This window comes from Pseudozyma flocculosa (assembly GCF_000417875.1).
Source record: "Pseudozyma flocculosa PF-1 unplaced genomic scaffold scaffold00009, whole genome shotgun sequence".
NCBI lineage: Eukaryota > Fungi > Basidiomycota > Ustilaginomycetes > Ustilaginales > Ustilaginaceae > Pseudozyma > Pseudozyma flocculosa.
This window is the reverse complement of record NW_006920877.1, coordinates 404,207-427,241: the sequence shown is the minus strand read 5'-3', so window position 1 is coordinate 427,241 and position 23,035 is coordinate 404,207. Positions and strand designations below refer to the sequence as shown.

At 66.6% G+C, this 23,035-nt stretch overlaps 6 protein-coding genes across 6 annotated transcripts in view; 2 read left to right on the top strand and 4 right to left on the bottom strand.

The window, feature by feature from the left end:
- Positions 1-3,525, bottom strand: part of PFL1_03099 (uncharacterized protein) — a gene marked incomplete at both ends in the record, with an annotated part of 5,606 nt that extends 2,081 nt beyond the window's left edge. Inside the window, 2 exons of the mRNA XM_007880615.1 lie at positions 1-3,241; positions 3,355-3,525. The exon at positions 1-3,241 is cut by the window's left edge and continues 2,081 nt beyond it. Coding sequence (XP_007878806.1) covers positions 1-3,241; positions 3,355-3,525 — 3,412 coding nt within the window. The remainder of the gene's footprint in view (positions 3,242-3,354) is intronic.
- Positions 3,526-5,634: 2,109 nt separating this feature from the next.
- On the bottom strand, positions 5,635-8,862 carry PFL1_03098 (uncharacterized protein; the record flags this gene model as incomplete). Its single annotated transcript, XM_007880614.1, has 1 exon — positions 5,635-8,862. One exon carries the CDS (start codon positions 8,860-8,862, stop codon positions 5,635-5,637), a length of 3,228 nt encoding a protein of 1,075 aa, XP_007878805.1.
- Positions 8,863-9,455: 593 nt separating this feature from the next.
- On the top strand, positions 9,456-11,429 carry PFL1_03097 (uncharacterized protein; the record flags this gene model as incomplete). The annotated part of the gene is made up of 4 exons (XM_007880613.1): positions 9,456-9,746; positions 9,835-10,043; positions 10,169-10,388; positions 10,485-11,429. 4 exons carry the CDS (start codon positions 9,456-9,458, stop codon positions 11,427-11,429), a joined length of 1,665 nt encoding a protein of 554 aa, XP_007878804.1.
- Positions 11,430-11,851: 422 nt separating this feature from the next.
- On the top strand, positions 11,852-12,841 carry PFL1_03096 (uncharacterized protein; the record flags this gene model as incomplete). The annotated part of the gene is made up of 5 exons (XM_007880612.1): positions 11,852-11,877; positions 11,980-12,020; positions 12,120-12,367; positions 12,573-12,677; positions 12,779-12,841. 5 exons carry the CDS (start codon positions 11,852-11,854, stop codon positions 12,839-12,841), a joined length of 483 nt encoding a protein of 160 aa, XP_007878803.1.
- A 121-nt stretch (positions 12,842-12,962) lies between these two features.
- On the bottom strand, positions 12,963-15,383 carry PFL1_03095 (uncharacterized protein; the record flags this gene model as incomplete). Its single annotated transcript, XM_007880611.1, has 6 exons — positions 12,963-13,061; positions 13,163-13,255; positions 13,382-13,496; positions 13,630-14,330; positions 14,432-15,093; positions 15,194-15,383. 6 exons carry the CDS (start codon positions 15,381-15,383, stop codon positions 12,963-12,965), a joined length of 1,860 nt encoding a protein of 619 aa, XP_007878802.1.
- Positions 15,384-16,126: 743 nt separating this feature from the next.
- Positions 16,127-23,005, bottom strand: PFL1_03094 (uncharacterized protein; the record flags this gene model as incomplete). Its single annotated transcript, XM_007880610.1, has 4 exons — positions 16,127-18,064; positions 18,153-18,234; positions 18,343-22,702; positions 22,864-23,005. 4 exons carry the CDS (start codon positions 23,003-23,005, stop codon positions 16,127-16,129), a joined length of 6,522 nt encoding a protein of 2,173 aa, XP_007878801.1.
- Between the last annotated feature and the right edge of the window lie 30 nt (positions 23,006-23,035).

Here is a 23,035-nt window from a genome sequence, read left to right as displayed (position 1 = left end):
CCTTGCGAGCGCCCTTGCCGGCGCGGCCGCCGTCGTCGTCCTCGCTGGCCTCGCCCTCCTCGTCGATGTCCTCGACGCCGGCCGACGAGGCGTCGTCGGAGCTGCTGGCCGGGGTCGACGACGTGTTGGTGTCCTGCGCCTCGGCGAGCTTGAAGTAGTAGCCGCGCCGCGCCAGGAGCTCCTTGTGCGTGCCCTGCTCGAGGACCTTGCCGGCGCCCACGACGACAATCTTGTCGTAGGCGCGGATGGTGGCGAGGCGGTGGGCGATGGCGATCGTAGTCCTGCCCTCCGAGACGCGGTCCAGGGCGGCGCCGACCGTCCTTTCCGAGTGCGAGTCGAGGGCGGCGGTGGCCTCGTCGAGAATGAGGAGCTTGGGCTGCTTGACAATGGCGCGGGCGATCGAGATGCGCTGCTTCTGGCCGCCCGAGAGCTTGCTGCCCGCCTCGCCGACGGGCGTGTCGTAGCCCTGGGGCAGCTGCGAGATGAAGTCGTGGGCGCCGGCGTTCCTGGCCGCCTCGATGCAGAGGTCCTTGACCTGCGGCAGCAGCTCGATCTGCTCGGGCGTCATGACGTCGTCCATCTCGGTGCCCTCGTCGTCCTGGCCCACCTGGGAAAAGGCGAGCACCGTCTCGCGCAGGTGGTCGTGGGCCGGGCTGCCGACGAGGCCGTGAGCGATCGACTGCATGATGGTGCAGTCAAAGAGCACGGGCTCCTGGCCCACGACGCCGATCTGGGAGCGCAGCCACCGGACGTTGATGTCGCGGATGTCGATGCCGTTGATGCGGACCGAGCCGGCCGTCGGATCGTAGAAGCGCTGCGCGAGGGAGGCGATCGTGCTCTTGCCAGACCCGCTCATGCCGACGATTCCGACGCGCTGGCCGGCAGGAACGTCGAGGTGCAGCCCGTCGAGCGCCTTGCTGTCGGGGCGAGCCGGGTAGACGAAATCGACGCCGTCAAACTGCACGGCGATGCTGGCAAAGTCGCCCGGCTGCGGCACGAGGCCTTGCTTTTCGTCGGTGCCGTCGATGGGCGACTTGGTCTCGATCGTCTTGAGCAGCGCCTGACCCGCGCCCGAGGCCGACGAGAACGTCTGCAGGTACGGCGCAATCTGGCCGATGATGAACGAGGCGTCGAGGAGGAGGAAGATGACGGTGTAGACGGCGCCGACGGTGCCGCCGTCGCCCGAGCTGGCGATGAGGCGGCTGCCCGAGAAGAAGGCGAGGGCGTTGGCCGAGTAGCCGACAAAGAAGAGGCAGCCGAGCACCAGGGCGGCGCAGAGGGCCTTGCGGGTGCCCTGCTTGCGCGCCAGCTCGAGGTGGCTCTGGTAGATGTTCGAGAGGCGCTTCTGCGAGCCAAAGGCCTGGACGACCGACAGGTTGTTGAGCGCCTCCGAGGCCAGGCTGGCCGCGTGCGACAGGTGCGTCGACGTGTTCTTCTGCGCCTTGGCCACCAGCTTCGACCCGATGATCGAGATGATGGCAAACGCCGGCAGCAGCGAGACCAGCTGGCCCGCCAGCACGGGAAGCTTGATGAAGGCCACGATATACGACGTGACAAAGTACGAGAGCGAGCTTATCATGATGCCGACCTTTTCCGAGGTGCCGTTCTGGATCGTCAGCAGGTCGGCGCTGAGGCGCGTGCCCACCTCGCCCGGCTTCATGGTATCAAAGAAGGCCATGTCCTGGCGCAGCACGCTGCTGAGGTAGCGCTCGCGCATCTTGCGGACCAGCCGCTCGCCGAGGTTCGACCAGCACGTCGTGTACGTCCAGATCAGCACAAAGTTGACCGCGGCGATGATGGCGACCAGCTTGACCTTGTCGTTGACCGACGACGTAAAGTCGCCCGCCGAGCCGCCGCCGCCGCTTGCGCCTTGGGTCGCGCACGAGCTCGCGTTGAAGCTGTCGATGAGCTGGCCGAACAGGATGCCGATCAGCGGCAGCGGCACGCCGGATCCGATCGCGGCGACGATGCCCACGGCCAGGAGCATGTAGTCGGTGCGGTCGGCGTAGCGGTAGAGCGAGAGGTAGTTGGACGTCATCTTGATCCTCTGCCACGTCGATGGCGTCTGCTCCTCGTCGTCGTCGTCGTCGTCGCCGCCGCCACCGCCATCGCCATCGTTCCCTCCCGGTCCTTTGGAACTCGGCGTGTCGGCCTGGGGGGCGGCCGAGGTCGATGTTGCCGGCTGCTCGCGAGAAGCATCGCTATCCCGCTCCTCGTCGATCCTGGGCTGTTCGGGCGCCGCCTTTTTCGCCTCCCTGACCTCTGGCTCTGCAGCCAGCGATGACGAGGACGTGGGGCGCGGCGAGTCCCAGGGATACGCGGTGCGTTGACCCGCGCCGACGCCGCGGTCGCTCGCCGCGTCGTCGGTGGGACCGGCCATGGACGCGGACGGGTGGGGTAGCGCGGTGCCGGGCGCCGCATTCGAGAAGAGGAAGGTCTCGCGGCTCTGGGACCACGCCAGGTTGGCGTCATTGTGCGAGTTGGACCGCAGGCGGCCGGTGCGGGAGCCATTCGTGATGCGGGAGCCGTGTTGCAGCGTCGGCTGCGCCAGGCTGGGGCGATGCGGTCGGTCGGCGCTGGCGTTGGAGTTGGATCTCTGGTGCCGAGTGGCGCGCCTGCCGAGGTAGCTGTCGGTGCGCTTGACGCCGTTCATGGCGTCAAAGTCGTCGTTGCCGCCGTTGTCGTGGTCGGCGTGGTCGTCGTCGTCGTCGGCCCACTTGATGCGGTGTGGGTAGTCGTGGTGGTCGTCGAAAGAGTAGCGGACGGTGGGGGTTTCGTGGCCCTGCTTTTGGATCTGGGAGAGGAACGAGGCCGAGAGCGACTCGGGACCTAGCTGTCCGGGACGCTTTGGTGGCGGAGGGTCGTTGACCGAGGCGGCGGTGGACGACGAGGAGGAAGAGGGCGAGGGAGACGCGGTGCGGTCCGCGCGACTGTGGTGGCCGGGCTCGTGTATTTCAACATGGCGGCGAGAAGGAGCGCCCGAAGCTCGCTCGGCAAGTGGGCCGTCGCCGGCGGCTTCGATGGCGTTGGACGGGAGGGCGGGCGGCAGCGGTGTCGTTGTCGCCGCCGCTGTCGTCGAAGCCGGCGTGGCTGTGGCCGTCGCCGACCCAGGAGCGGAGGTTGGTGCGCCTAGATCCGAGGAGGACTGGGCGTGCAGCGGTTGGGCGGACCCTGACGAGGCACGTTGTGCGGGCTGGTCGCGGTCGTTTGTGGTGCTGGCGGGCAACGTCATGACGTTTGGCTTTGTCGCGGCGCTGGGTCGATGGTCGAGGGCGAGGCAGCCGGGGCAATATTGCAGCGCAAGCGAGCACTTGGGCGGGCCGAACCGACGTAGCAAGGCTCTGCCTTACGTACGTGCTCTGCCGAAGAGCTCTGACGGGTGCGCTTGGGAAGCCGTCGAGCTTCAGTTCCGTGCCCGGCCTCAATCGGCAGTGGGCTCAGATTGCGCACCTGCAAAGAGCCTGAAGGCGGCGCAGGGCCGAGGTTGGAGCACGGCGAGGACGGGGCGTCAGTTGGTCGGATCATGGCGAGGACGGCCTGGGACCCCTGCGGTGGCAAGGCGGCGAGGTGAGGCAAGGGCGGAGGCCAGATCGAGGCAGAGGGCCCAAGAGGTGGAGGCAACTCACCGCGCGGAGGTTTTTGGAAAAAAAATCGCCCGAAACCGCCGACGAAAGGCGGGCACCGAGGCAGAGGCACGAGCAAACCACCTGAAAGCAAGCAGGCAGACAGGGCAGATCGGATGATATGACGCCCGCTAAGTGCCGACGATCCCAGATCTCAACCAGGCTGGCCGATGGCTGGGCGCACCAAACCAAGCAAGCACGAGGGCGAGGCAAAGGGCGGTCGAGGCGGGCGCGACGGCGTAGGCTGTCCTGCCTTGTCTGTCCTGTCCTTGTCGTCACCGCTGTACAACGGCCAGGGAATTGCGAATTCGCTACCGCCGGCCTCGTCAGCCTTCTTGGTCGATGCTGGCTGAATCCACCAGCCGTCGACAATAGTGCAAGCTCAAGGTAGCCGGTATCGTCCTCGTGCTTGCGTTTTGATGCGGGCTTTCTCAACAGAGCCTACGTGCGTGGTCCCGATGGCAAGCCGCCGATCCTGATCGTCCCGATGGATGGATGGACGGATGGCTGACCGACTTCTTCCAGACCAGAAGCGAGGATCCAAGGCGGGTGCGGAGTGGTCGTCGACGGTCGTCCGTAGGCAAGCTCGGATCGCAGCTTCTTGTCCGTGTCGTCCGATGTTCGTGTATGGTATCCCCGAGCGTCGTTCCGGGCAAGGCGGGCGGAGACTTCGGGAGAGAAGGCAACGATGGCACGGCGGGAAGGTGGTGGTGGTGACGAAGAGAGGTGGGGCGTTGCTCTGCCAAAGGACGGTACGGTGGGGACGTGGGTTAAGAAGAAGATGAAGGCCGGGGGCGGCGGTGAGATGAGACGACGAGGGCGCAAGCAAAAAGAAGCAAGACGAGCAGGCAGGCAGGGCAGGTGCCAAGACGCGCGGATGGTCGCAGGAGGGCCTGCCTTTGCTTCCTGACGGTGCTCTACATGCAGAGTACATACGCGGGCGAGGCTGGCCTATCAGATGCGGCCCTGGCCCGTCACCCGCGACGACGCCGACGACGACACGATGTTGGCCTTGGCTGTGACCCGGTTGCGCCCTTCCTCTAGCGCCGTTTCGTGCTTCCTAGCTTTAGCCTGCTGCTGCTGCTGCTGCTGCTGCTTGATCAGAGCGAGAGAGAAAGAGGCTAGGCCGGCAAGGGGCGAGTCAGCCCGCCTGCCTGCCCCACCTCTGAGCCGCCGTGCCTATCAGATCCCAGCGTGCGCCATCTGATTAAAGTTTTTTCTTCTCGCCTTGCTTGCCTTGCCTTGGCTGCGCTAGCCTGATAACCGAATGCGCGCTGGAACGCAGCAGCGGGCAGGCAGGCTAGAGGCCTGGCTGCGCGCCGCTCGACAACGGCAGCCGTGCGTACGTGCGGTGCGTGCGTATGCGTGTGCAGCTCGTCGCCTGCCTCTGTAGCCTGGCAAGCCGGTCTCTTCCGCTCCCTAGGCCTAGCCTTGCTTTCTGCCCTGCCCTGAGCCCGTCCAGCCAGCCAACCAAGCTTGTTGTCGGTTGAAAAGGCAAAGGCTAGGGCCAGGCGGCGCTCGGGGCAAAGAACGCCGCAAGTTATGCCCGCCCGCCAAGCGCTGCGGAGCTGGAACCACATGTACGCACGCACGCATCTGACGCAAGCCTGCCTGCCCCTTCCAGCCTGGGCGGCGCTATCTGCGCGAGCCCGCATCGCTTCCGCCGATCTTGCCAGCCATCTCGGCCTTATCAGATCCGATCGTCCCCACTTTGCCCACCTCTCGCGCCTCCGGCTATGGTGGCCCGCCGTCCCCAGCCAGCCACCTCCGTCACCTCCCTCCGGCACATCAACCCACGACGAGGGATGCACATCTCTTCTAGCACCTGGGAAGCCCACTCAGGCATGCACCACCTTCACTACATTGCCCTCTCGGCATCTCAGGCGCATCCTCCTGCCAGGCTGTCTCCATGCTGATTCGTCCCTTGTCGTACAATGTCGTGTCACACCATCGGCCTGCCAGGCCGCCATGCTTTCCCCTCGCTCGCGCCGACCCGCCCCGCCCCGCCCTGCTACTCTATCTCTGCTTCCCTGCTCTTCTTCGTCCGCTTGCCAACTGCCGACCCGGCGCCTGCGCTCCCGCTCGTCTTCTTCTTGCCCTTGGCACCGCCCACGGCCTCGGCCTTCTTCGCCGCCACCGGCTCTGGCGGCGATCTGGCTTGCTCCGCCTCGGCCCCTCTCGCACTGGCACTCGCGCCGCCCGCATACGCCGCGTCCCCGCCACGGGCCAAGAGCCGCAGCCAATCGTCGCCGACTTCACCCTTGAGCGCCTCGATCCGCCGTCGGAACGCCTCGGACCGTTCAGCGCCGCTGGGCCCCACCTCTCCGCTCGCCGCCTCCGCCAGGCTGGGCAGAGGGCTCCTCGCGGCTTGCGCCTCCCCGCCGTTCGGAGATCCGGCCTTGGTCGGAGACGAGGCGCCGCCAACAGGCTCGCCAATATCCCCCAGATCGACCGAGCTGGGCTCGTACAGGCTGGCGGTCACCTTGGACCGCCGGGCGAGCGCCGCCGCAGAGCTCGTCCCTGGCCGCGGAACCCGCAGTCGCGCCGTGGCCTGAGCCTCGCTGGCATCGGCCCGACGCCCGTAGCTGTCCGCGTCAACCAGTCCGCCCCCACCAAAGCCGCCGCCGCCGCCACTGCTGCTCCCGCTCGAGGATTCAAACAGGTCGCCGCCGGGAATGCTCGCATCGCGCAGGAAAGCCAGACGGCCTCCCGACCGCCCGACCGTGTTGGACCCGCTGTCCCTGCGACGCACCGTCTGTGGTTTGCTCTGTGAGGACGGCGTGGCGTCAGCAGTGGTGTTGGAGCGCCCAAGCCGGGGCGAGGCCAACGGCAGATCGCCAAGATGTGGCGGGATCGCGAAGAGGTTCTGAAAGGCCTCGCCACCTCTCGAGGAGCTCGCCGATGGCCCGGCTCCACGTGCGTCGGACGCGGCCGGCGATGACGATGGCCCCGGCTCGTCCATGCTGAGCGACGCGGCAGCTGCGCCCGCCTTCTTGCTCCACGTCAGCCGCGAGTTGCTGGCCAGGCTCGGCGCCGTGCCGCCACCCGACGACAGGTACATGGAGCTGGGTCGCTGGAATTGCCGCGAGGGCGATCGAGGTGCGACCCGTCTTGTGCTCGTTGCCGCAGTCGGTGCCGCTGCCGCTTCGTTGTCGCTGGCTTCGACGTCCGTGGCGGGTGCCGAGGCCATCTCAGAGGCTACAGGCGGCGTGGATGCAGGTACTGGCGATGCGGCCCCCTTGCCGTTGCCCTGGGCCGCCTGCTTGATGAGATCGGATTCCGACATCGGCTTGATGCCAGACTTGGACTGCGAGGCGTCGTGCGCGCCAGCATCGGCTGCGGCCACGGCCTTCTTCGGCGTGCCCTCCAGGTCCACCACTCTCCGGTTACGGCGACGAGCAGCCGCCGCCGCGTTGTCCTTTGATCCATCCCGGGCCATGGCGGCCGATGGGCCCTCGACCGCCGTCGGTGGTGCTTGATCGACTTGCGCTGCCTTGCGGTCCGGAGACGACGTCGACGTGGCAGCCACCGCGTCCTTGGCACCGCGCCTCTTCTCGGCACCCTTCCTCTGCGCCGTCGATCCGCGATGCTTGACGGATTTGACGACAGCTTGCGCCTGCCTGGCCTCGAGCTCCGCCCGCGCCTCCTCCTCGGCCGCTGTGGCGCTGCTCTGCGACCGCCGCGCCGCCGAGTCGAGCACGTGCATCGCGCTGGGCACCTTTTCGGCGATGCGCTGGCGCTCAAAGAAGCCCGGGCCTTCGCCGTCGAGCCCCACGCTGCGCCCTTCCTTGGCAAACTCGACAAAGCACTCGACGCGGTAGTCGAGCAGCTCGTCTTCGAGCGGGTTGTCCTTGATCCAGACCTCTTGGATCGACGGCAGCGGCGCCAGCCTGCCGACCTCGCCCGCCTCGTAGATGCAGTTGGTGCGCAGGTCGATGCGCTGCAGCGTGTACAGGCGCTCCAGCCCGCACAGGCTCTCGAGCCGGTTCTTGGCCAGGTTGAGCACCTTGATGGCCTTGAGCGTGTCGTAGATGCCCAGCACCGAGTCGATCAGGTTGTCGTTGACGTTTAGCGAGGTGAGGTTCGGCAGATGGGCCAGCGCGGGCGGGACGACGTTGAGCAAGTTCGACGAGAGGTCGAGGTGGGTGAGGCCCTGCATGGCCTTGAGCGGCATCGAGGGGACAAAGGTGAGGCTGTTGTTGGAGATGTTGAGGTGGCGCAGGAAGTGCCAGGAGAGAGACGGAAGCTCTGGCGGCGGCGAGGGCGACACTGGTCTCGAGATCGTGCCCTCGGCCTCGGCACCGGCCGCTGTCCGTGCCGGAGCATCGATGTCGGTGTCGGCGTCCGTCTCAGTCTCTGTCTCAGTCGACGAGTCGACGACGCCACGATAGAGCTTGCGCTTGGGCAGATCAACTCTTTCGCCGCGCCGCCGCCGGGCGTCGAGCACGACGAGGTTGACGGCCAGGTCCGTGAGATCCTCGAGGCCGCTCTTCTTGCACGTCAGGCTGCGCAGCTGCATGCTGGCCCTGTCCCAGCCGATGAGCGTGCGCGGATCGACGTCCTCGAGCTCGAGGAAATGGAGATTCTTGAAGACGTCGAGCGGTACTGCGCTCTTGCCCGGGCAGTCCTCAAACTCCTGGATCAGCTTGGTCGCGGGAATCGGCCCGAGGCGCAGCGAGGGGATCTTTGTGAGCGCGGCGTAGATGTACTTGATGTCCTTGTTGGGGTCTGGGGGATGGCCTGCGCTTGCACCGCCCCACCAGGACGACGAGCCGAGGGAGAAGGACGAGGAGACGACGCTCATCCGGCTGCGGAACGACGACATGCTCATGGTGTCGTCCTTGTCCCTCGCGGGGGCGGATACATAGGAGAAGTAGGAGGTCGGCCTTGCCGATGCGGGGATCTTGATGTCGAGCGATCCGACGGGCAGGCCGAGCGCTTCGAATTGGATCAGGAGGTAGTACAGGTAGTGTGGGTTGAGGCGGAGGGTGAGGGGCCGGATGGGCTGCTGCGAGGAGCGGCCGTTGCGCGTTGCGGGGGCCGGCACTGCCGTTGCGGTGGATCCAAGTCCTACGACGCTCCAGAGCGACGAGGCGATGCCGCCACCGGTCGTTGCTGGGGCGTTGGCTGCCGTGCTGGTGATGAGGGCCTTGCGGGCGGCATCGCCGAGCTTGGCCTCGTGCACGCGGATCCAGGCGGCATAGTCGGCGACCCACTTTTCACCCTTGACCGTGTCCATGGCGGGCAGACGTGCGATGGCGGATATGCTGTTATCTGCAGGAGTCTGTAGCAGCAGATGGATGAGAGATGCGGGGCGCGTCGTGGCACTTTGGTGTCGCTATGCTCGGCGGCGACGACTCCAGTGCGGGCGGCCCCCGACCAGACGGGCGGACGAAGGGTTGAAGATGGCCGGGCGACGGCGGGTATACGATACGATTGAGAAGGTATGACGGCTGCGGAGGTCGAGGCAGGGATGAAGGGCTCGAGGGAGAATGGTGCTTGGTGATGATGGTGGTGGTGAAGGTGGTGGTGGTGGTGGTGGTGGTGGTGGTGCAGGCGGGGTCGAGGTTGAGGTCTGGCCATAGGGGGGGTCCATGCGTAACTCTAGCAGCGGCTCAGGGTCCAGCGCCGAGGCAGGCTGGCGGGCTCAGCCTCACCCGCGAGCGGCGACAACCGTACGTCCCTCTGTCCTTTCGCACGATTGAGGGCCTCTTTCTCCACATTCAAAGACCCATGGCCGCCTGTGACCCCCCTACTTCACCACCGCCCCCCCCTTCCTCTGTCCACCACCATCAGCCCCTGCACCCGGCCACCTCGATACGACTGTCCGACATGAGCGAGGTCAAGCTCAAATCAGAGCCACCATCCGCCTCCCATGGCGCGGCAGGCCCGTCTTCAGCGACGACTCCCGCCCAACCCCCTCGCATCGAATCCGCCCTGATGCGCCACCTCGACATCCCCTCGAACCCCACGGCGCCTCCCGACTACGGGCCCGCACTCGCCTACGCCCAGACGAGCCAGGCGCGCAACTGGCGCTTCACCCCAAACAGGCTTGCACAGATGCGCCAGACCAACAACCTCACTGCCAAGAAGCGCCTCGAGAAGATCTGGAATGACGAAAAGGTGAGCATGCCACCCCACCGTAGCTCTGCGCTGGTCCATGTCAAGTGGGCAAAGCGAACTGACTCGCTCCACCGTCCTCTTCAATCAGTCGGGAGCAGCTTCCTCGTCAACGCCCTCCGACGTCCCGTTCCTCTCGGTATCCGACGAGCTGGCCCTCCTCACCTACTATCTGATCCAAGTCGGTCGCATCGTCAAGGCCTTTGCCCTGCCAGAGCTCATCGAGGCGACGGCCATGTCGTACGTCAAGCGCTTCTACCTGCGCAACACCTGCATGGACTTTCACCCAAAGAGCATCGTGTACGTGCCCGTCCGGTCTCGGTCTTTGCACCCGAGGCTCCGTCCTGGCGGTCCCCTGGCCACCGCTGATCCATAACGCTGCGTTCCGCTTCCATCGATCGCGCCTCGACCTTACACCCATACAGAATCACCAGCATCTACCTCGCGACGAAGACGGAAAACTACCCGCAGTCGCTCTCGTCCTTTGCCAGGAAGCTGGCGGGCAAGGATCCCAAGCCCGAGGTGGTCAGGGACAACGAAAAGACGATCCTCGATCTCGAGTTCCTCGTCTCTCAGAGCCTGAGCTTCGAGTACTCGACCCACGGCGCCCACCGGGCCCTTCACGGCCTTTTGCTGGATGCACAGGTGAGCAGCGAGACCCGCTCGTCCTGGCGAGCCCGAAGACGGGGGGACTGGGAAGCACTGCTGACCGCTGCGTCTGCCTGTGCGTTCGCTTCGCAGACCCTGGACAAGCCGCCGTCGCGAGAGGCCGTCCATGCCCTCGCAGCATCGAGCCAGAAGAACCTGACCAACTCGCGCCTCACCGACGCCGAGTTCATCTACACGCCCACGCAGATCGCCCTCGCGTGCCTGCGTGCGTCCGAGGGTGTCGGGGCATCGGGCAGGGACATTGTCGAGCAGTGGCTGGACCAGAAGGAGAGCAGCGCGCGTGCCGCGCAGCTGGCGGCCAAGGCGGCCAGGGACAAGACGCGATCCGACGAGCGGGAGCGCTTCGCCCGCGCCAAGATGGCCGCAGCACGCAAGGCTCGGGGCAAGGCGGGCGTCAAGGTGGCCGAGGACGAGCTGGCGGCGGCTCCGGCACCCGCCGTCGTCGAGTACGACGACGCGCTGCTGGCGCAGCAGCCGCTGGGGATGGGGCGCCAGGAGCTGCACGGTATCCTCGACGAGATTGAGAAGCTCTTCCGGGACCGCGAGACGGGGGGCTGCACGGGGCTGGGCAAGGGCGACGCGGACAAGGCCAAGGTCGTCGAGATCGACAAGCGGCAGAAGGAGTGCAGCAGCCGGCTCTCGCTCAAGCGCAAGGCCGACGAGGAGGCCGTGGCGTCGCAGAGGCGGGCCAAGAAGGCGGCGACGGCCAAGCCGACGACGATCAAGGATCCCTTTGACGACGGGGGTCAGTCGTCTGCTGGGGGTGCAGGTGGCGGTGCGGGTGGCCTCTTTGGTGCCGAGCTGCGCAAGCAGGCCGACAACGGCGGCACGAATGGCGGCACAGAGACGGGCGGGGCAAAGGGCGAGGACGAGCGGCAGCAGCGGCAGCAGCAGCAGCAGCAGCAGCAGCAGCAGCAGCAGCAGCAGCAGCAGCAGGCACCGGCACCCGTCGACAGCGACGACGAAGACGTGCCCGTGTCAAAGGACTTTGCCGTCAAGCCGGACGCCGAGGTCTGACTGCGCTCGCCGACATGTACCTTAGCCGGCCCCGATTGCGCGTCCGTATGACGCTGTCGAACCCATCCCGTCTGTTGCGTCCTGTACTCGCCTGATATGATGGTCTTGTGTCAGCAGCGAATAGCGGTCGGAGGGGGCTAGTACTTAGTGAAGTCAGGTGTGGCGTAGCCGTGATCCTGCCAGACCGACTGACATCGGAACGAGACGTCGGGCAGCGGCGTGTGGCGCGCAGGCCGTGTGGAGGCTCGGCCTGGCCAGACCCTTTGGCTGTGCGGGCGCGGCGGGGCCAGGCAGGCAGGGAGAGAAGGCAGGGAGAGCAACACCCGGCGCGGCCGTCCTTTTCTTCTCGTCCACCATTCTCCACCACCGCCACCATCGGGGAGCAAAGCAAAGCAAAGCAAAGCAAAGCCAAGCCGGGCAACATGTCGTCGTCACAAGCAGTCAACCCGTAAGAGCGAGACGCGCGCGACGCCTCGCGGGGATGTTCCCGTCGCCCTCTCTCTGCCTGACACCCGCTCTGGCCCCCCTCCCCCCCTCTTCACCCGATCAGGATCCTCGCTCTCGTCTCTCAAGCCGACACATTAGCAACGGGTGAGGCTGCCCATGCCCCTCCTCCCTCCTCATATCCATTCACATCCCATCTGACACCACCGCCATCCCGCTTCTACCCACCGCGTCCACCACCAACAGCATTCACACAAACGCACGTCCAATCCCTCCCCTTCGCCCGGGCGCTGGCGGACCCAACGGCGTCGGAGGAGACGCAGGAGCGCAACCTCTCGGCGCTGCGCGCGGTGCTGGAGCGCCTCGAGCAGGTCGTGGCGCAGATGATGGAGATGCTCTACCGCGTCGACCTCTTCCTCTCGGAACCCACCCGCCCCGGTATCTCGGGCTACGATCCAAAAGAGGCATGCAGGCACGTCTCGGAACTCTTTCATGTTCGTTGCCCCTTCTCGTCTCGTCTCGTCTCGCCCAGTCTGCTTCGTCCACCGCCATCGAGGTGGCAGTGAGCCCCTGTCCTTCGCTGCGTGGATACTGATACGCTCGCCCCCCTTTTCTCTCTCTTGCCTCCCACTTCTCCATTGTCGCTGCTTCGACTCCCGCTACTCCCCCTCCGCGCCAACCGGATCGCCGTCGTGGCAGATGTACCAAGCCGAACTGCTCAGCAAGCGCGAGCTCCTCGCCGAGTTTACCTGCGAGGACATTACGGCCGACGAGTTCGTGCACAGATGGCAAACAATGGAAGAGGTGCGCCGTCCCCTCGTCTTAAGAAACACCCGGCCAGGACAGGACTGACGATACCTTCTCGCCTCGCCTCACCTCTCTACTCTGGACACACACACGCACAGGTGCAGCAAGGAAAGAAGCAGGAGGTCGATGACCTGGCCGACATGTTTGCCAGCTTTTCCTAGGGCGACAGAGAGGCGCAGCGGCGGGCCTGGCTGGTTACATTGCACAACGCACACAGAGGACGTCATTCCGAGTCCCCCTTCCCACTCCAAATGCAAAAAAGACGTCGGCGGCCGGACTGGACTAGAGGTAAGCCTTGATGGCCTCGGCCAGCTCGTGGCCCGCCTTTGCAAAGTCGACGGGCGCGGCGCGGCTGATGGTGTATCGCACCCTCGTCGTGTCCTGCGAGTCGGAGGGGGAGTTTGTCGGTCGTCGGTCGTCGGTCAGCGGCGGCTCTGCGTCAGGGCGTGAGTGCGCACACGCGCTCTGGCGCCAAAACTCACGTTGAATGTGTCCTGCTTGGCGCGGCAGTTGAACATGTACATGCGGTTGGCCGCGCGGTGAAGGACGGCCGTGTACTCGCTCTCGTTCTCCTCCTGTCCGTCCGACGAGGCACGCCACCAGATGAGGAAAAGCGGGCGGTCCAGATCGTCAGCATGAGCCAAGGAGGGAACGGAAAAGGTGTTCACGGCCGACAAGGCCCACGGGGCCACCACACCCACCCTAATCTGGTAGAGCTCGCTGGCCGTCTTGCCAATGATCTGCTCGGCATCATCGTTGAAGCCACTGAGCCACATCTGGCCGCTCATGTCGGCGACATTGGTCGAAAGCAGGTAGCTGTGCGGACCGAGAGGAGAGAAGAGAGGTGGAGCGGGGCGGAGCGGGGCGGAGCGGGGCGAAACGGAGCGGTGCCGGTCAGCATCGTCGGCCCCTCGGGTCGCGCCTGACCCCACGCACGCGCGCTGCTCACCGGTACTGGGGCTCCTCGAAGCTCTTGTCGCACTTCTCGCACCGCCACAGCCCGTCGTTCTCCTGGTTGACCTTCTTGTTGCACGAGTCCGACGGGCAGGCCGTGTACCACAGGTTGTCCTGCTTGATGTAGACAATCGTGGCGCGAATGTTGAAGTAGTCGGGTTTCTCGCTCATGCCCAGGTTCTCGTCGCGCACCTGGGCGATGGAGCGCCGCTCGGCCAGGTTGCCTCCGGCTCCCGCGCCGCCGGCGCCCGCCATGCCCACGTTGCTGTACGGCTTAAAGTTGGCCGTGGCGCCGTCGTTGTCGTACCAGCCGCGCAGGCCGTGCGACTCGGGAATGTCTGGGTTGACCATCATCGTCGAGCTGCCAAACATGCTCAGGCTGCGCCCGCCAAAGTCGCCCACCTTGACGCCCTTGACGGCGATGACGGGCTTGTCGTCGACGCCCTGGTTCTGCGGGAAGTTTTCCGCCGACTTGCCCCACATGGTCAGGCGGACGCTGCGGCCCGACTGGTCCACCAGCGTCAGCTCGCGCTTCGACACCGGCCGCTGCGACGCCTTGGAGACGATCTCGGACACCTCGCCGTAGCTCTCGAGGACGCCGATGACGTCGCACGTCTGGTTGGGCTCGACGTTTTCGAGCTGGTCGATGGGGACAAACTCGTACTTGACCTCTGGCACGTCGCTCGCGTCGGTGCACTGACAGGAGCGAAGAGATCGACACAGAAGCGCGAGATCAGCATCGACGTGTCGTCCCATCGACACCGCGTCCGTCTCGGGACGCCGCCAAGACGACTCACCTCTTCGATCTCGGTCGAGTTCTCAAACATGATCTCGTACTCGTTGCTGAGGTTGCTGAACTGCTTCTTGGCGATGCTGACCTTGGCCTTGCTGATGAGGTACACCTTGTTCTCCTGGAGCAGGCCGTAGAAGCGGTCGACGGCGTCGTTGAAGCCGGTCGCCTTGATTTCGCCGCTCTCGTCGAGCAGTTTGACGCTAAACAGCTTGCCCTCGCCCCGCTGGTTGCTCCAGTGTCGGATGTCGGACTTTGACGTGACGCGCGCCTTGATGGTCCACTTGTTCTGGTAGGGCGACAGGCCCTCGATCGGGTAGATGGGCAGGCCGGCGTTCATGCTCGAGCCTCCCGGTCGGCCGCCCATGGCCGGCTTGGTGGAACCGGCGCTGGCGCCAGCGCCGGCGCCTCCGTACGACGTGGCGGGCGCGGTGGCGCCATTCTCCTGCTTGACGGGCGCGCCGGCACCCGCGGGCCGCGCCTGGTCTTCGAGCGCCTTGGGTGCGCCGAGCCTCTCGGGTGTCGGGCCGCCAATCACCTCGAGGTCGAGGAGGATGAGGATGCGGCGGTTCTGGACGTTGTTGCTTGAGTACTGCAGCACGCGCACCACCGAGTTCCTGTCAATCTCGCCATTCTCGGCCATTTGCCGCTTCTGCGAGGCGAGCATCGCTGCGGGTGGCGAGCGACAGAGCGAGGAGGTGAGCCGACATGGTTGTCAGCATCCAAAGGGCTTGCATGGACCCAAGAGACGCCTGCTCTCGACACTCACCTTGGGCAAAGTGGACTCCGTCGGAGAGGATGATGCGGTAGCGGTCTCCGACATTTGGGTTGGCGGTGGAAGTCGAAGAGATCTTCTTGATGCTGAGGATCTGGCAGACGGGGTTCTGCACTCCGTTGCTGGTATCCGTGCTCTCGACCATGCGGGCGATGGCGCCCTGCGTGAGGTCCGAAAGCGACATGGTGTGGTGTGTGTGGGTGCGGAGGGACAGGTGAGGGTGCAAGGACGGCGCGGTGGCGGACGGACAGTCGGGCGGGTAGAGTGTGCTGCTGCAGGTCGAGGTGAGAGGCCTGATCGCCGTGCTGTGGGTTCGAAGTGGCGTGCGTGCTGCAAAGGCCGTGGCGGTGGTGGTGGGTGGCTGCAGAGGTAGGATGGCAAGCAAGGGCGGAGGGCTGAGCTCCAGGCCGCCCGCCACTTGCCACGGTGCTGGCCCTCGCCCCCGCGCGCGCCCGCCCGCGAGGAAAAAGTGACACTCTGAAGGCTGGAGGCCGCCTGGCCTCTTGAAGTCGCCTGGAGCCTGCGCAGGCCTGGCCAAGCGGGGCGAGAGCCTGCGGGCGACCGCCGCTCGATCTTTGTCCCCTTTTACGCGTCGCGTCGACCGACCAAAGGCGAGTGGAGGTCCATTCCTAATTCAAGGCCGGGCTTTGAATACAAGCAGCGGAGCGAGTCGAATACAAACACGGCTTCCGGCTCAAAGCCTGGTCGCCCGGGCAAGGGCTCGTCGACGCCTCCGCTCCAAGGCGTGCCGGCGGCGCTACAGACGACCCAGTCGAGATCGAGTGTGCTTCTTGTTCGGGTCGATCCGGCGACAGAGGTTATGAGACTATTTTTGTTTACATAGAGGGCCACCTCGCTGGGGAAAGCCGGTCAGCGGCCAACGGGACGGAGCATGGTCGACGAGCGACGGGACCCGTTGGACGCCGCCTAGGCCGACGAGGTGCCGAGGAGGAGCTCGAGGTAGTCTTCGGCGGCGTTCTGGACGGCGTCGACCTCGAGGCACGCCGGGTCCCATCGGCTGCCGAGGTTGAGGTCGACGTGCGACACGGCCGGCTCGAGGCTCTTTCGGCCCAGCACGCCGAGCGACCGGCTCGACACCAGCCGCACCAGCATCATCAGGCCCGCCACCATCTCGGTGCGCGCCACCTTCTGCACCAGCTCCGCATCGCGCCGCGGGAAGAGCGCGTCGACGCTCGACAGCATCTCGGTCAGGCGCCTCGAGAGCCGCTCCAGCCGCTCGGCCTCGGCGCCCGTCAGCTCGCCCGCGTCGGCCCGGCTCAGCAGGCCCGGCAGCTCGCGCGTCGCAGCGACGTAGTCGACAAACAGCTCCCCTCCCTCGGCCCAACCGGGCAGGTCCACCGTCGGGTCCATGTCGTCGGCGTAGAACGGCGAAAAGAGCCGCGTGATGAGCTCCTGGTCGCCCCTGATCACGGCCTCGGGCGCAAGGTGCTGCACGGCGACGTTGTGGGCCGCCACAAAGTTCCTCGCCTTGAGCTGCAGCAGGTACTCGCCGTACCGGTCGTCGCGCTGGCGGGCCGCGTAGGCTCGGGCCTCGTAGATCCACTCGACGGGGATCTGCAGGCGGTGGCAGAGGAATTGTTCCGCATCGTCGTCGATGTCGTCCACACGGCGCGCCAGCAGCGCCTTGATGGCCGCCTGCCGGCTCGACGAGAACTCGAGGTGGAGCAGCACAAAGGCCGACCACGTCCACAGGCCCTCGAGCTCGAGCTGCTGGGCGTAGCTCGAAGCGAGGCCGTCGGCGCGGGCGCTGTTGCCCTCGGCCCGAGCCTCGCCGTCCTCGGCCATGGCGTCGGCGGCGACATCGAGGCCGAGCTCGGTACGGTCCTGGAAGTCGCGCTGCCTCAGCACGCGCGAGAGGAGGTCGTAGAGGTGCCACGGCAGGCGGAAGTCGGACACGCTCGGTCCAAACGCGCACGGGCGCAGCGTCGACTCGAGATCGTGCGTCGGCTCGGCATAGAGCTTGATGAGCTCAAACTGCGCGTCCCGTACGTAGTCGGGGCGTTGCAGCAGCTGCTTGAGGCGGAGCGCGCCCAGCTGCGAGCCTTCCTGGTAGTGGGGCAGCGGAGGGGCCGTGCCTCCGGCGCCGCCCACCATGCTCTCGTACCGCTCGAAGCTCTGCTGCAGCGGCGCCTCGTGAGCGGTTTCGTACCAGAGGTGGAGACCAAAGGCGCGCTTCCAGTCGAGGCCCTCGGGGATCTTGAGGTCCGGCACCTGGTCGACGGGGTCGCGCGTGGCCCGCGCCTCGGTGCCCTTGGACAGCGTCACGTTGCCGGCAAGGAGCTCGTAGATGCGGCGGTGGTCCTTGGTGATGTGAGCATCGACGCCCTCCTGCCGCCAGACGAGCAGCTGCTCGTTGATGTCGGCCTTGGTCTCCTCGTCGCCGCCCGCCTGGGCAATCAGCGTAGCGAGGCGGAGGTCGCCGGACTCGAGAGCGGCCTGGGCGGCTCGCTCGACCTGGTTGCCGCTGAGGTACGCAAAGGTGAGCGCCGCCGTCCGGCTCGCGGCGACGTGCGAACGCGACTCGGTCTCGACAGTGCCAGCGACGCTGTGGCGGAGCCAGTTAGAGAGGGCGGCCTTGCGGCGCAGGTTGGCGACCCGATCGGCAGCCGCAGTCGACATGCCATCGGGCAGCTTGAGGTCGATCTCGTCAAACAGGGCGACGCCGAGGCGCCACAGGCAGGCCTCGAAGCTCCTGTCCTTCAGCTCGAACGCGCGAGCGAAGTGCCGGAAGCGGGTGGTGAACTGCGTGTAGGCCACCGGGCAGCCCTCCTCGTCCTCTTCGATGATCGAGTTGTCGAGCTGCACCTTGAGCAGCCTCTCGGCCTTTTCCCCCTCGGTTTTCATCTGAGGAGCGAACGGCGAACACGGACGGCCTCGTCAGCAGGGAACGGGTGGAAAGGCGGGCATCGCCGGTCCTCGCCGAAACACTCACAGTCTCAGCATCCTTGAAAATCTTGAGCTTCTCGATTTTGACCGTCGTCACTGTGCTGGCCTGATTCTCCTCTGCATTCGACCTAATAATGGAGATGGATTGGGGAGCGTCGGATAGGATGGTGCTAACGGCAGAGTCAGCTTGTGACGCTACGGCGCGGAGGCGATCGTGCGCCGTTCGGTGCACTCACTTGTTGGCGCCAGCGGCGGCGAGGCCGACAATCTTGCCGTTGTGCACGATGGTGCCGTCGGGCCCCCAGCCTACGCGAAAGCTGCGGCCTAGGGCCAGGCCGGCGTCGAGCGAGAGCCCCTCGTGGCCTTTGACGGCAGATCGCGAGAGGTCGAGACGAGTCAGCTTCCTCGCCGGTCGGGCCGTCTCGGGCTGCTGGACCACGGGCTCGACGTCGAACGCCGCACGCGCGCCTGCGACGCCCTTGTTGTTGCCGCCTCGTTCGACAACGTTGGTCGTCGGGGCCGTCGAGGCCGGCTGCGGAGGCCCCTGCGGGCTCGAAGACGTGTTGGTGCCGGTGCTGTACCGGTTGTGCTTCCTGGGGTTGACGACCTGCGCGCCCGCCATCTTACGCGATGTCGGAGTCGCTGCAGCTGCCGTCAGAGGAGGAACGACAGCCCCGGAAGCTACCTGGCTGTCGTCCTGCCCAAAAAAACTCGCCTGCATCACCTGCACCCTCCGCGCCTCGACGCCAGAAGAGGCGCGGCCGGCACCTCCAAGCGCTCGCGACGGCGTGCCGGCGCGGCTAGAGGCGCCGCCGCCAAACCCCGCCGAGGCGATGACCGAAGGCGTCGAGCTCCGCGCTCGTTCCTGGCCAAACCCCGCCCGCGACGCGCGCGGTGTGCTGGCCCGAGCGCCCCATGCGTCGTCGAGCTCGCTCTCGTGCATCACGCTCGAGGTGTCGTTGGAGATCTGCGAAGCAGCCTCCTCATCGCCGCCGAGGGTCTCGTGCTCCGAAGCGCCGTCGAGCAGCGCCTGAGAGGGCGGCGGAGCGTCGTCGTCGTCGTCGGTCATGTCCGAGCTGCCGGCATACTGTCGCGAGCGCAGGGCACGCTTCGTGGTGGCCGACGCCTTGGCCTTGGCGTGCAGAGCGGCCTGGGCCGCGTTCGGCGCAGCGCCACCGGCGGCGGCGGCGGCGGCGCCCTCGCCGTCGTCCTCATCGCTGTCGTCGAGGCCGTAGCGCGAAAAGTGCTTGACCTTGAAGGTCCAGGTGCCGCTCTCGGCCTCGTAATCGACAAACTCGGTTTCCCCCTTGTTGCGGAGCTTGTTGATGTGCTGCTTGACTCGCGGGTGGCTGGCGTCCTTGATGGGTTCGCGCGTGGCCCGGTCAGTGGGCCAGCAGCCCTCGAGGCTGACGCGCGCCGGCACATTGAGCCCGGTGCCCTCGTCGGCCTTGGGGAGGAAGTCGTAGTTGCGCTTGGCGCCATCCTTGGGGTTGCGCGGATCGTAGTCGCCCTCTTCCGGATAGACGACAATCTCCTTGAGCCGGATCTGGACCACACCGCCGGCGATGTCGGTGAGATCCGGCAGCGTGGTGAGGTCGACGGGGTCCAGGAACTCGACCTTGCCCACGCCGTGGCGTCCGACGATGAAGCCGTGGACGGCCGCCAGCTCTTCGAAGCGCGCGGTGCGGAGCGCCGATAGGCTGGGCTCGAGGTAGTACTCGCCCTTCTTGGCCGTCGCGGCGGTGGGTTCAGACGCGGCTGCGACGAACGAAGACTCGAGGTCGCGTCCAGGACGAGGCACGGCAGCCTTGGCTGCGGCAGCAGCAGCGGCGGGTTTCGAGGGCGAATCGTCGACTATCGAGGTCGAGGCGAACAGGTTGCCGCGTCGAGATGGCAGCGAAGAGGCGAAGCTGACATCGCCGGCACCACCGGGCCTGACGGACTCGGCACGCTGCTCGAGCGCCGGGCTGAAGCTGACGCGGTTGGCGGGTGCTGCGGTGCCTGAGCGGAGGAAGCCAGCACCAGGAACCAGCGGGCTGCTGATAGTGTCGTGGAACTGGGGCACGCTGCCGCTGCGACCGATGCCGCTGCGGCTGGTCGAGAAGCTGCCGTCGCCGACGTCATCGAGGACCAGACGCTTTGAGCTGGGACGCGAGACAAAGGCCTGCGACGACAGCGGCTGCGTGTGCTCGTCGCTGAGGCCCTTGAAGATGCTCGGCGATCCCGCGCGTCCGGGCGTGCCGAAGCGGGTGTATGCGCCGGGCGTGCCCTCGCGGCCCAGTCCGGGCGTGCCCTCCCTGCCTCCGAAGCCGGTGGCAGCGGGGGTGGAGCCGCGCAGTCGCGTTATCTTGGCGGCGCTGCGCGGGCTCGAGCGGAAGGGAGCCACCAGCGGAGGCTTGTTCTTGCTCCCGGCGACGTTGAACGGCAGAGGAGCCTGGGCGGCAGCGCCCTGCGCCTGCGGCGGAAGGCTCGAAGCAAAGAGGCTGTCGGTGCCGTAGGGGTTGGTGTCGAGCGAGGCCTGGATGGGCTGCTGCTGATGCTGTTGCTGCTGGCCCGCTTGGGATTGGCCAAAGAGACCGCCGCCAAGACCCGTCTGGCCGGTCGACTGGCCAAACAGCCCTCCGCCACCAGCAGTGCTGCCGCCGAAGAGCGAGGAGCCGCCGCCGCCGCCGAAGAGGCCACCGCCAGTGCCAGTGTTCTGAGTCTGACCTGCGCCCCCGAACAGGCCCGAGCCGCCAGCGCCAGTGCTCTGTCCGAAGCCACCGCCAAGGCCTCCGGCCTGCTGCTGCTGCGGCTGTTGCTGCTGCTGCTGCCCTCCAAAGAGCGACGAGCCGCCGCCAAAGGAGAATCCTCCAGGCTTGGCGGCGTTGTTGTTGGTGCTGCTGCCAAAGAGGCCGCCGCCCGTGGTGCCGCCGAAGCCGGTGCCAGCCTGGCCCTGTCCGGTCGTGCTGCCGAACAGACCGCCGCCCGTCTGCGTGCCAGTCTGGCCGGCGGGCTTAGCGCCAAACAGTCCTCCCGAGCCGAAGCCGCCCGCGCCTCCGGTCTGGCCAGCCTGCTGTTGGTTCTGCTGGTTTCCGCCGAAGCTGAAGCCGCCGGTGCCGGTGGTGTTAGTGGCCGCGCCACCGAAGAGGCCGCCAGGCTGGCTGGTCGTCGTTGGCGCTCCTCCGCCAAACAGGCCGCCTCCGGTCGCCGGTGCGGCGGCAGTGCCGGTAGTCGCGCCGCTCGACGCTCCGAATGCGCCGCCGCCGGTGCCGAAAGAGAAGGCGGGCTTGTTTTGCTGCGCTCCTGCCGCCGATGTCGCACCGAAGCCTCCAAAAGTCGACGTCGTGGTGGCGGGCTGCGTGCCCGGCTGGCTAGTGGCGCCACCAAAGAGGCCGCCCGTTGCCGGCTTTGCGCCAAAGCTGAAGCCGCCCGCCGTGCCCGTGCCGAAGCCGGTGCCCGCCTGTCCTGGCTGCTGCTGCTGCTGTTGCTGCTGGTTGGCGCCGCCGAAGCTAAAGCCGGTCGAGGGCTGCGACGGCTGGGTGGTGGAGCCGAAGCCAAACGCGGGCTTGTTTTGCTGCGGCTGCTGCTGGGCCCCGAACGAGAAGCCGCCGGTCTGTCCGGCCGTGTTGGATGTGTTGGCGCCGCCGAAAGAGAAGCCAGTAGAGGGCTGCTGACCGGTCTGCGCGGTCGAGCCGAACAGACCGCCGCTCTGTTGCGGCTGCTGCTGCTGCTGCTGGCCGAAAAGACCGCCCGAGGTGCCCGTCGAGCCGAAACCGGTGGTGGCGGGCTTAGCACCAAACAGGCCTCCTGCCTGCTGCTGCTGATTCTGCTGCCCAAAGAGGCCGCCAGTCTGCTGCTGCTGCGGCTGCTGCTGGCCGAAGAGACCTCCGCCAGTAGCGGGCTGCGATGCGCCGAAGCCAGTCGTCGCGGGCTGCTGGCCAAAGGTGGCGGTGTTGGTGGGCTGGGCGCCAAAGCCGAAGCCGGTCCCGGTGGCGCCGGGGCCGGCATTGCCCTTGGACCGTCCCTGCTGGTAGTCCATCAGGCGGAGCTCCTCGGGGCTGTAGTGCGAGTATGCAGGCATCACCACGATCGACTGCTGGACGTCCCAGTTCTTGCGATCTTTGATGTGCTCGTTCGGGCTGACGTCTTCGCGCAGGGGGTCATAGGGGACCGAGGCGGTTCCCTGGGTGATCTGACCGGGGGTCGCCGTGGCACCAGCGGCCTGCTGACCGAAGGCGGTGCCGAAGCCAGTTCCGGCGGCAGGCTGCTGCTGCTGCTGCTGGCCAAAGAGGCCGCCGCCGGTCTGGGTGCTGCCAAACGTAGAAGGCGTCGATCCGAAGCCGGTGGCCTGCTGCTGCTGGGGCTGCGCCGTATTGGCTCCAAAGGTAAAGCCGCCGGTGGAGGCGGGAGCGGCAGTGGTGGAGGAGCCGAAGCCGCCAAAGCCAGTGGTGCCGGCCGGCCTTGCACCGAACGCAGGCGTGGCGCTTGCATTGTTGGTGGCGCCGCCGAAGCTGAAGGGCTGCGACTGCTGGGGCTGCTGCTGCTGGGCGCCGAAGAGACCGCCTCCGGTCTGGGCTGGCTGGCTGGCGCCGAATCCGCCGGTGGATCCAAAGCCTGCGTGACGGAGTGGGCCGAGACAGGAGGAAGGAGATGCGCGCGATCAGGATGGTGCGAGGAATCCAGACGAGACAGGAAAGAAGAGTCAGTCAGCCTGTCTTGCCATTCTTGAGCAAAGATCCAGCGACGAGCGCCGTGCGGGGGGTCGTCAAACGCACCTCCAGTGCTTCCGAATCCGCCGGTGGCGGTGTTTTGCTGGGGCTGCTGGCCAAAGATGCCGCCTGTGGGCTGGGCGGGCTGGTTCTGCTGGTTCTGCTGGTTCTGCTGGCCGAAGCCGCCGAAGCCCGAAGAGCCAAACATGGTGGAGGCAAGCTCGATGCGCCAAAAAGC